This window comes from Mustela erminea, chromosome 1 (assembly GCF_009829155.1).
Source record: "Mustela erminea isolate mMusErm1 chromosome 1, mMusErm1.Pri, whole genome shotgun sequence".
NCBI classification, from domain to species: domain Eukaryota; kingdom Metazoa; phylum Chordata; class Mammalia; order Carnivora; family Mustelidae; genus Mustela; species Mustela erminea.
In genome coordinates this window covers 173568719-173581178 of record NC_045614.1, presented here as the reverse complement: position 1 = coordinate 173581178, position 12460 = coordinate 173568719, and the positions used below count along the sequence as shown (strand labels likewise).

Genomic DNA, 12460 nt, shown 5'->3' with positions numbered 1-12460 from the left:
CTGTGCCTTCACTCAAGCACAGGGTCTGGGCTGTGCTCCACTTTCCTCCATCCAGGCAAACCCAACATTCTCATTAAGGCGAAACAAACTTGAGGATTACTCTTTCCTACAGGAAAGCTTTCAGATACCTCTCATGGTTTTCACATCTGTGCTCCCCAGCACTTCAAAAAGAACTCCTTAAGGCATATTACAGTTCCGTGTCTTTGTCAACCAACCCCGCCAAACACCTAGGGGATAGGAGTTATGCCTCATTCTTTCAGGAAATATGACTAAGCACCTGTTATGTGTCAAGCTGTGGTTCTTATTAATGTGTATATTCCAGCACGGAAAGCAGATTTTGATACAAAGGTACTCAGTGACTATGCTATTGAACATACTCCTTTTTTTACGTATTGTATTTTGACTTTAATAACTACCATAACTCTCCCCTTCTCAAAAAGGTGAATGGTAGTTCACCTCCTCTATTTAGATTCTACTTCACGCTTGGAGACTCCCCTTGTAGGACCAGTCATGTGAACTGGTTATGGACTCACCTGTTCCTCCAATGCCAAGCACACACTACGACGAGGATGAGGGTGGTGAGCACCATGACAAGCACCGGGACTAGGACCGCAGCCAAGGCTATATCTGAAAACACACCAAACGAGTCATGAAGGGAAGGTGGGAAGCTTACCCACATCATCCTTCAAAGCTTTTCTATCTTAGAAAACACCATACATGTTATTTATGAAATGAGAGTGGGCATGTGTGGGTAATGGCAAAAGCTTTCACAGATAACGTGGAAGTCTGTCACACTATTTGCTTCAGCTTTGCAGATACTTAAAATTTTTCATAGTAGCTTTTTAAATCAGCAAGATAAACTGAAAGACCAATGAAACTTGGAAAATATATTTCTGAATATGTGGTAAAGGATTACTATAATCTATCTATTACAGAATTTATATGTCAAAATAATCAATAGAAAAGTCAGCAGAGATGAATGAGCAATACAATTAAAAAAATACAAGTAGGGGCGCCTGGGTGGCTCAGTGGTTGGGCCGCTGCCTTCGGCTCAGGTCATGATTTCAGGGTCCTGGGATCGAGCCCCACATCGGGCTCTCTGCTCAGCAGGGAGCCTGCTTCCTCCTCTCTCTCTGCCTGCCTCTCTGCCTGCTTGTGATCTCTCTCTGTCAAATAAATAAATAAAATCTTTAAAAAAAAAAGAAATACAAGTAACCATTCCACATGTCAGCTTCACTAGTAATCACAGAAACAGAAGTTAAAACAGGAATAAGATGTTATTTCTGCTCATCAAATTGGCAAATATTTAAAAGAATAACTGCTAGAAAGGGTATCAGGAGACAGTTATTTTTATGGGACTTTAAATGTATACTTTCTGCATCATTTTGGGGCAATATGTATAAAAATCAATCACTTGGCAATTCCATGCCTAGAATTTATTCTTAGAAAAAAACATTTAAAGATGAATCTTTGAAGAGGTTTCCTGCAAAAGAGTGAAAAACTGGAAATAATCCAAATGCCCAACAATGAATGGGAGTAAATACATCATAATACCTTTCTCACAGAAAAATATTACTATATACCATATAACTTATATAACATATATGCTATATGATTACAGTATATTGTCACTATATATCTCTATCTATCTATATATATACACTATATAATATCACAACCCAGCAATTGGAAATGATATTGCAATATGATGGGGTAAATATTTATAGATATGAGAAGATAACAACATAGTGTAAAAGTATGAAAAAACCTATAGGTATCAACAGGGCAGAAAAGGATAATGCTTGAGCCTACAGGGACTAGAAGATCATCTAACCCCTTTATCTCACTCTTCAGATAAGGAAGTCCAGGCCCAGATCCAGCAAATGGTCTGCCTTAGCTTGTCTGAGACGTCAGCTCCTTCCCTAGTCTGGCACCTCCATCCTGGCAATGAGGACAGCAGCCCAGCAGCAGCCACCACCAATCCGTGCTGGCGGCTAAGCACCAGACACAGTGGGGCCTGACCCTCAGCCTCTTATGCACCCTTAGACTTTATCCAAGAGAAAGAGTATGCCCATACGGGAGAGGGAGAGGATCATCAACCACCTGAGGCCTCTGAGAAGCTGGATGGATAGGAATGAGGGCACAGGCGGGTCAGCTTTGGACAGTCTGAGGAATTCCCTCCTTCCGCACAGTGGACACTGGGTACAGAGGATTTTACAGGCTCCACAAATAGGGAGTTTCCTTCTACTTGCTTTTATTTTCTTTTAAAAGTTGAAGAAGTAACAGAGTGAGTGAAGAATCTCTGAGTCAAGTGTTTGAAGACTACGGAGAAGTGACTGCTGAGAAGGGACAGAAGAGCTGACCAGAGAGAGAAAGACCGCTGGCTGGTGCTGAGGGCCCCACCTGGGGAGGATTCAGGAAGCCACAGTGGCACAGATCTACCCACGATATGGTTTTCTTTAGGGGCACTCTCAGCCTACATGTAAAAATGGAAAAGAAGTACATAGAACAGAAATCATGACTTAGGGTTAGAAAGCACTAAAGAATTCAGAAGGGTGAAAGTTCTTTCTCCCTCAAATTTGTGAAACTGGAGAGAAAATAATCAGGTTCAAGTAGATACAGTTTGATTTAATGAGAGTTTTTAAAAAAATCTGCTTAAGGTTCAAAAAATAATAAAAAGTCTATACACCACCATCCCCAGAGAAAAGGAGACCAGGTCTTTAACTGAAAAGACTGGTCCATTCTTTGTCATTCTTCTGAAGCTTATAGGAATGTTAGCTCTGGAAGTAAACGCTTTAAGGACACTTTTAGTCTTGAGATTTCAAGATTCTATAATCAGACTTTAAGATGAACAATACTTTTAAATGGCTGTTCATGTGGTCTGGGATCCTGTCCAAACCGACAACTTCCGCAAAATTAGAAGAAGTTCTGTAGGACACTGAGATCTCTTGTTTCTATGAAGTCTTGCTTCTCTCTAGCTTTTCCAGCAGCATGAGAAAGAATGAGATCTGTTTAGAAAATACCTTAGAAGATGGGGAAAAAATTGACAGGTGGAAAGTTGGAGAGAGTTATCTGAATCAGGCAAATTTTCAGAAAATAAGAATGAATAAAGTTCTGTGTGGCAGAAGTTACTTGGAATGAATTGCCTTCTCTTCTCTGCATTGTCCTGAAAATGCTTTATCTACCAATACTGAAATTAACTCCTCTGTGACACTGATGGTTTTTACTGAATTCATCTGAAATTTTGTTTTTCAAAAACTAGTAAAATCAAAGTATAGTTTCATATGTATTAATACCTTATTTATTGGCAATAAGATCTGAAAGTAAATTCTATTACATGTATATTTATAATATGAAAAAATTACAATTGTAAATATTTTGAAAAAAAATTTTTTTTTTAAAGAATTTAATTATTTATTTGACAGAGAGATAGAAAGCACAAGTAGGCAGAGCGGCAGGCAGAGGGAGCAGGAGAAGCAAGCTCCCTACTGAGCAGGGAGCTGAAAGCGGGGGTCAATTCCAGGACCCTGGTATCATGACCTGAGCTGAAGGCAGCCACTTAACTGACTGAGCCACTCAGGTACCCCGAGACCAAGTTTTTTAAAGAGTACAATAATTCACAGTATGTTTAAAGAAGTATTAATTTTCACCCAAACTCTTTTTCCCCACTCTTGCCTTTTGCCACCAAATTCCCTATCCAACAAATTAATATATCACCAGAGGGGGGAAAAGAAGTTTGATTCCTGCTATGGTTTTAGTTATTTCTAGAAATAGAGACTCCTTGTGTTTAGCTGTGGTGAGAAAAAAGATCACAAGAGGAGACCCAGAATATAGCCGCCATCTCTAAATATTTAAAGAACGGTTCTGCATGACACGAGAGAAAAGAAATCAGAGCAATGTAATCAGTTTCTTTTCTAAGGAGAGGAATTAAATTTTTTTCTTTAGAAATACAGTTGAGAGGAAAAGAAACAGAGTTTAAAAGCTAGACGTGCTCCTGAAAATTCAGTTACAAACAACATAAACTGCTACAATGTAACAGGTGTCAATTTCTGAATCTGCACACCTTTGGTTACACTTGGAGTCACCGTAGTATTTTTGATCTCAGGAGTGGCTGTTGTTTGCTCCGTTTGTGCAGGAAACTCATTGTTACTGCGAGGTTGTAGTGGTTGAGAAAATTTGGGGGCTCGACCTTGAAAAAAAGTTTTAAAAACTCTTTAGTTTTTTATCTACATCAACTTGATTAAAACAGAATTATTTTATAATGCTTTTAATATATTTATGGAAAATTATAACACAGATTCTGGGAATACCAAATTCTCATACTTAAAGGAGGCCTACCTTTGGCTATTTTTGGAGGGGCTGTAGTGTTTGTGAGGTCATTGCTGTTCCGAGGAGGTGGAGGTTGAGTAAGTTTTGGAGGACGACCTTGAAAAATGGTTTAGAAAAGTTTATACATTTTGCTTATCAGAGTCAGACTTAAAAACAATAATTTAAATATCTTCAACATTTCCGAGAGAACTTGGTTCTGCTCAGTAATTTTAAATTGTGGACAGCAATACATCAGAAGGATAAATACACTATGCATTAAACACACAAACTTACTGGGATTTCTCACTTTTTATATAATTATCTTAAAATAATTTTCACAGAAGAAGAACACAGAGTTGGTGGCTGATGTTAAACTCTAAAGCCACAGAAGCATCGTCACAGCTTGACATGCTATTCGCTCAATCATTTAATAACTGTGCAGGGCCCGCCACATGGGGGCATTGTAGTAGGCTTTGGAGATACAACAGTAAGTATTAAAATATTCTATAATACTGAGGGAAGTTACTTCCACTTTTAATTTTTTCAAAGGAAAAGGCATTTGGACTAAGGTTACTGTTATAATCATTGGTGTTGGTGATATAATATTATACTACATGGGGCCTGATTAAAAATTGTTAAGATTGAGACTAGATCTGAAAAACAATCTCATCTCTCTTCTTCCACTTGTAATCTTGAAAACCATTGTGGGAAATGACTGTTTAATAGGATAACTATTTCTTTTAAAAATCCTCTTTAAAAAGATACTGTAGTAAAAGCCAAATGCTCATAATATCATTCTTTATTTTCTCTGAGAATAGCAAAGCCACTTTAAATTAAATAACATACTGTTGCTTTACCTTTAGGAATAAACTGACATCCAAGCAGTTCCACTTTCATGGCAATTTTCTGCTGCCATTGCGTAGGATTCACTCTAATAAAACGTGCAATAATTGGTGGCAAAAAGTTATTACGCACATCCTGGTGATAATCTTTGTTTCCTTGAAATATCTTTAAAAAACAAAAATTGGTACTTTACGTCAACAGAGGTCAGGGCTAAACTGTTCCACTGAAACATATTTTTGGTTTATGCTTTGGGGCTTAAATGAGATCTGTAAAGTATGACAGTAGGAATTAACTTCTCAGAAAATAAATTAATCATAATTTGGACAAACTATTAAGGAGGTACACATTCTTCATCAAAAACTTATAAAAGTACTGAATACAAAAATGATTTTAAGATGACTGAAACATAACAAATATGCTAATTTGGCAATCTGAGAATCAGTTGCAGTGAGACAGTATAATTCTCTCAATAAATCAGTAATGCTAGTCCTGTGGAATTACCTGCTATTTAAATACATTAATTTTCTTCTCAAAGTAAAGCATGATTGAACATATAAGTCTTAAAGGAAATGCTTTACTGTGTATTTTTCAGAATTTTTCTCTCAAAAGAGACAGAAAGTGAACATACACTTAAGGAATGCGTAACAGTTATATACCTCCACCTACTGGATAAACTACATAAAGACAGTTCCCATAGTATCCATTTTCATTCTCTGTTGCTATCTAAACCAGACAAGTGATTCTGAAACACTGCTGCCTAATTTTTATGATCCTAAGTAAATAGCAACAGATGCATTACATGTATTATAGGAATAGTCTTTAGGTAAAAATATGATTTCAAGTGACTATCTCATCCCCTCAACCATTTTCAACAAATAATTATAGTATGATTAAAGAGCTCTTATTTTCATGTAATTAACTCAGCTGTTCTCCCTGACAAACCCATGAAATAGGCAGAACCCAGAAAACTGCAGCTCCAGAATGTAAATGGACTGCATAACCAGTCGATGACTGAAAAGTGACTTGAGTCTGAGTCTTCTGACTTAACCCTAGGCCTCCACTAAGCTTAAAGTTCTTCTTGTTCCTTTAGGCCAAATTACCTGGCTAGTTTCTAAAGATTGCTAATAAATAGGTATCTGCCTAAAATTACAGTGGTTTGTATTTGATGAGTTAATGTGAGGACAAGCAAATGTTTAGCTCTTCCATCAAGTCATGTCCAAATATAGCTATTTTCTTTTGGCTGACTCACAAAACATTAGATTGTAAACTTCTGAGATGTGTTAATAGCCTTCACTTTCTACAAGGTTTGTTTTGAAGTTATAATAATCTCCAAACGAGTAACTTTTCATTACTTCCTCAGCTATTACTCTGAAATAAAGTGAAGGCAAATATTTGCAGTCTATTATGCATTTGTGGGACTGGAACAATAATCACTTTAGGACATAAAAACCATCCCCTGAGGGGTGCCTGGGTGGCTCAGTGGGTTAAAGCCTCTGCCTTCGGCTCAGGTCATGATTTCAGGGTCCTGGGATCAAGCCCCGCATCAGGCTCTCTGCTCAGCAGGGAGCCTGCTTCCCTTCCTTTCTCTCTGCCTGACTCTCTGCTTACTTGTGATCTCTGTCTGTCAAAAGAATAAATAAAATCTTAAAACAAACAAACAAAAACAAAAAACCATCCCTGAGGTTGTACTCCACACCACAGTTTCATTTTTTATAAAAACCTTAAAGAAGAAAGATTTTATATAAATTAAGTAAAAAAGATCTGCTATAATCTGTGAGCATTTATTATAAGCTCCTGTGTGTAGTGAGGTCTGTAAGGAATCATGAGGATAAAAAGGGAAATGGAAGCCCACATTCCCACTCTCAAGGAACTTAAATTTTATAAGATACTGCCACACAAAGATATGGCACACTATTAAAAAGCAATACATTGGGGCGCCTGAGTGGCTCAGTGGGTTAAGCCTCTGCCTTCGGCTCAGGTCATGATCTCAGGGTCCTGGGATCGAGACCCACATCGGTCTCTGTGCTCTGCAGAGAGCCTGTTTCCTCCTCTCTCGCTCTGCCTGCCACTCTGCCTACTTGTGATATCTGTCAAATAAATAAATAAAATCTTAAAAAAAAAAAAAAAGCAATACATTATGAAGCAAGTTGTCTTGCATTTTCTGAAAACAAACCCAAAAGCTGTCTCAGTCTGTATGCGCTCATGCATGTGTGCATGCTCAGGAAATGAACACACCAATTACTCTTGAGTTGGGTAGATGAGGGAGCAGATGGGCTAATGTGAGGCAAGAGATTGATATTCCATATAATTCAATGTAAGGCCTTCCACTCCTTTCCAAAACAAATAGGGACTAAGTTTACTCTTTGCCTTAAACATATGAAAAACCAGATACAATATATGAAGCAACAGTTTTCCAACACTGGACAACAGGCAGCATAGGGCATTAATCCCAGAGAGAAGAGAAACACATGAGGTGAGCCTTTCTATTGCCCCAATATTGTCTGGAGAGAGCCTTGGTGCTCTCATCAAAATGAGGACACAGAGCTCCGAGATGGAGAGGCCAAGATAGCTACAATTTGCAAGACATAGTATAGGAGAGAAGAGAACTGCACAAAGAGAGGGAGACTTCTCGGATCTGTAGGAAGGTTTCCCCTAAATCTTCAGTTGCTTGTAAAGAAACAATCTGTGGATGGTAAAAGAACTGCTGGAAAGGAGCCAGCATATGGATTCTCAGAGCTAGGCAAGGGTGGGAATAGCTCACATTACCAACAGACAGTGTGGAGAAAACTCGTAATACATGAGACTGGGTTGAGTACCTGGAACAGTATTGACGGCAGAAAAAAATTAGAACTAAAGGCTGCTCAGGTCCTGCCTAACAAAGCTAAAATGCAGGTTATCCAAACTAACCTGTGTCCCTGAATAAAGCTCAAAATTAGATAAATAATAAAAGAAAACCTAGCACCAAGCAATGTAAAAGTTCATAATGTTTGGCAACTAATAAAAAATTACCACACATGTAAAATATAACCCATAATAATCATCTACATGAAAAAACCCACATGTGACACATCAGTAGACAGAATCAGCAAATAAGGGCATCAAAGGAGCTACCACACATCCTGTATGTTTTAGGGGCAGAAAAAAGCATAAGCATGCTCAGGAGAGACTTCGAAGAAATTTAAAAGCCAAAAACTGAAAATCTAGAAGCAAAAATATAACACTGAAGATAAAAGTACACTGGATGGGATTAATAGATTAGATGTTGCAGAACAGATTAGTGAACTTAAAGGCAGAACAACAAAATTTTCCAGACTAGATCATGGAGAGAGATTAAAAAAAAAAAAAAAAGAACTGGGCATCAGTAAACTGTGAGTCATAATATTCATGTCATTAGAATTAGGGAAGCAACATATCTGAGAAAACATGGTCTCTACTTTTACAAATTTGAAGCAAATTATAATCAACAGATCCAAGAAGCTCAAAGAAACCCAAGAAGAAGAAACATGAAGACAAATACACAAAGGCACATCATAACCAAATTGCTTAAAACAGATGACAAAAAGAAAATCTTAAAAACAGCTAAGGAATAAAAAGACACATTACACATTGAGGAACAAAGGTATGAAAGATAGAATTCTCACTAGAAAAATGCAAACCAGAAAACAGTGGAAGAGCATTATTTAAAGCGTGGAGGGAAAAATAACATCAACCTACAATTCTATACCTTATGAAATTATCTTTCAAAAAATGAAGCAAAGGAGAAAGTCTTTTTCAGAAACATAATTCAATGTTGCTAGATGTTTTTATAATATAAACATGGATAATGCTTATAATTTCAAAAAATTAACTATATTCCACAAGTACAATAAATATTCTATAATTAAATATGGATGTGCTCAGAGTAAAAAGTAGCCAGGCCTGGGGTTATTAGGCAGAAGGAAGATAGGTTTAAAGACAATACTGTTATTTACTTCAATGGGTAGAGCCTCACCAAAGATGAAGGTCAGGTGATAACAGGCAGAAGAGAGGGAAGAAGGCCTTGAATAACAACAGAAGAGTTTAGATCCATATGACAGATTATAAGGAGCCCCTGAAGTTTTCTGAATAGAGAGATAAGAAAAGTGGTAATTGAAGATATATTAGCAAATCAGAAATATCATACAGAACTGGTAGTATCATATAAGTGAAATGAAACTCAGGGAAGTTTCATTAAAAAAAACTGTGCTTATAATTTCAGTTCTAGATAAGAAATCTACTGTCCTCGAGGACAAGGACTCCCCCAGTTATAAGGTCCTCATGGTGGATTGTGGGCCAGAAGCCCAGGTGAAAGGGATATCTAGAGGACAGCCACTTCTCCCTACTCCCCACCCCTTATCATCTTCTCTGGAGCATTCCTGCATTATCACTGTCTGCTAACTAAAATAGCAATTTGATAATTAACATGGAAGTTAAGGAAATTCTTCGGTAAAAAAAAAAAGCAGAAGTTTTCTAAGATAAAATTTGGTAAGGTGATCTTGAAATGACCTTTCAAGTCTATACCCAACACTAAAATGCACTTATGCCTTTGGCTTTTGTCCCCCTTGCCTACATACACGAAATCTGGGAATAAATTAAGCTTTCTATCATTCTGTGGATTAATAAGAAAAACTTATTTAAGACAAGAAGTTACAAGTTCCTTTTTAGAATTTCTTCCTTTTTTAAAATAAGTTACCACTACTTACTGAAAATCATTCGTTCAATCATTCATTTATTCACTGACATAGTCTCTACACTTAATGGGGGGTTTGAACTCATGACCCTGAGATCAAGAGTCCCATGCTCTACTGACTGAGCCAGTACAGCATCCCTCTTTCTTAGAATTTCTTAATAAAGTACCTAAACAATTGAGTTAAAAATGTTACAATCATCCAAAGAGACCCAGAACCACTGAGAATTTCCTAAGCATAGTTAGAAGAATAAGGCTAATAACCAACACAACCTAAAATAACCAGAAGAGAACAAAGACCAAATGATAGCTAACTTGAACATCACACAGGAGAGCTTTCATGATTTTTGGCAAAGGCCCATTTTTTAAAAGACCCTGGCACTCATTTTACCTTATCCTGCTCCACACCAGGCTCTCTGTACACAGTCCATCTCTGTCCATCATCACTGTATAGGATTTTATAGGCGGACACATAGTAATTGTGTTCCACCATAGTGGAGCCAGTGGTCACAATGCCTGGGGAATGGAAAGTTGCTTTCATTAGTGCACAGGGTCTGATCCTTGAAGTCTATTCAGCATTGAAGCATAAATACCTAAAGTATACTGTTAAAAACATCTTTGCCAAAAGCACATTGCCATCTCTAAGTGCAAGGTTTCATTATAATAGCACCTAAATCCTTGGCTTTGTTCCCTTGCAAAGATACAAGAATTATGAGTGCACGTAAGGAAAGGACTAATCTATTTTGACAGCTTGTGTTCATATCACTATAAAATACATCTCACCTACCATGTAATAATGACTCCCTGGGAATGAATGGATTAAAATAATTATTTTTTTCAGTACCAAATCAAAATTACCTAAACCAGTTCTAATATATTATTCTGACCATTTGATAAATTGCCCCAAATAAATCTGGATTCAGCACATGCAGAATATTATTTATAGCAGTTAAAATGAATTCCTTGAACATAAATTTCTTTTAATAACTCTAAGAGATGGTTATTTCAAATGTCAAGATCACTTAATTGAAACATTACCTTTAAAGAATCTTATTACAATGAAAAAGGAAAGCTAAAAAAAAAAAAAAAAAGAAAAAACAAAGGAGAGAGACGAAAAGCTAAAAGAAATCAAATGCCAACTCCTTTCCTCTACCAAATTTTATAAACCTACCTTCAGGAATATTTAACACCAGTAAAGAAAACTTAAAACCATATAGTTACATTTGCAGTGACCTAATTTTCTATGAACATCTTGGATGTCTTCAGGTTTCCAAATACAATCAGAATTATAAATCATTCTAGAAAATTAAGTCTCTTAACCTGTTATCTTCTTTTCTTTATTCAGATCTATTTGTAACCACTGATATTCATCAGTGGCAAAAGCAGCCCAAGGAGGTCCAGGTTTCTTCAGCCGGGCCTTTTCAGGTCTCCAGCTGTTCTCTTGCCCTGTGTGGTCAGTCCATTCTAGCACCGATGATGCTGTTATTTGAGGATCAGCAATCACACCAGATTCCATCCCCAGTGTTCCATAACAACCTGAAACAAAAAAGATAGTAACTTGGTTTCCAGATATAAATTCACGATCTGTATAAATCTGCTCATTGGAAACCTTCTAGTGCACATGCCATTAACATAAACTATGCTAGTAATATGCTCTAATAGAGGAATTTCAAAAGTAGGCAAATGTTTCTTGGGTCCATGTCTTTGTGTCTCATCAGGCAATGTGCATAATATTTATTTACAAGCAATAACCACCAATTTAATGGCAATACATTATCTTCACCCTGGAACACTATCTCCAGATCAGTGAATGACTTACTCCCTACTGCCATTAGGTGTTTGCTCAGATGTCACATTTTCCACAAGGCCTACCCCACTTAAAACTCAAAACCAATCCCTCCTGCATTGCCTATCCTCTTTCCTTATTTCTCTGTATCTTCTATAATATTATATAGAGCATATATATTAATTTATTTATCCAAGGTTTACTGTCAATCTCTCAATACCAGTATTTAAGCTCCAAGAAAGGAGGATTTTGCTTATTCTGCTCACTTTTGTTTCACTAGCACCAGGACAGTGCCTGACAAATCAAAGGCACTCAGTAAGTATTTTCTGTGGAATTGATTACTTCAGACATACTAAAAAAAAAAAAAAAAATCACCTTTCCTAAGAAACTCTCCTTGCTTACATGATCATTCCCCAACTAATATAAAACCTCCAGTTTATTCTGTCCATTACATTATTGTGATATGTTGTGTGAAGGTGCCAAAAAAAAAAAACAAACCCAAAACCCCAGCAATTGGCATACCGCGTGATAGTGTTTAAATTATATTTACTATTATACACATTATAATAAGTTATAAAGTCCGAGAGGCTTACCACTTGTCTTAAATGTAAAAAGACTTGTAGATAAGTGTCCCCTGAAAGAGAAAAGTTGTTCTTGGTGAAACTCACATACTGACTTCTCCATATTTGTCTTAGTAAAACTTTTTCTTTTCTTTTTGTTTTAAAATATAAAGAACTAAGGGTATTCTATGGCCATACATATGACAACTAATGCTGTTCTTAGCAAAAAAAAAAAAAAAAAGAAAGAAAAAAAAAGTC

General features: G+C 36.8%; 1 protein-coding gene across 1 annotated transcript in view; it reads right to left on the bottom strand.

The window, feature by feature from the left end:
* DCBLD2 (discoidin, CUB and LCCL domain containing 2) overlaps window positions 1-12460 on the bottom strand; it is a 103721-nt gene that overhangs the window by 8098 nt on the left and 83163 nt on the right. The window contains exons 7-13 of the mRNA XM_032351257.1: window positions 12236-12276; window positions 11177-11392; window positions 10248-10372; window positions 5166-5316; window positions 4339-4425; window positions 4064-4189; window positions 534-627 (exon numbers count right to left, since the gene is read on the bottom strand). Coding sequence (XP_032207148.1) covers window positions 534-627; window positions 4064-4189; window positions 4339-4425; window positions 5166-5316; window positions 10248-10372; window positions 11177-11392; window positions 12236-12276 — 840 coding nt within the window. The remainder of the gene's footprint in view (window positions 1-533; window positions 628-4063; window positions 4190-4338; window positions 4426-5165; window positions 5317-10247; window positions 10373-11176; window positions 11393-12235; window positions 12277-12460) is intronic.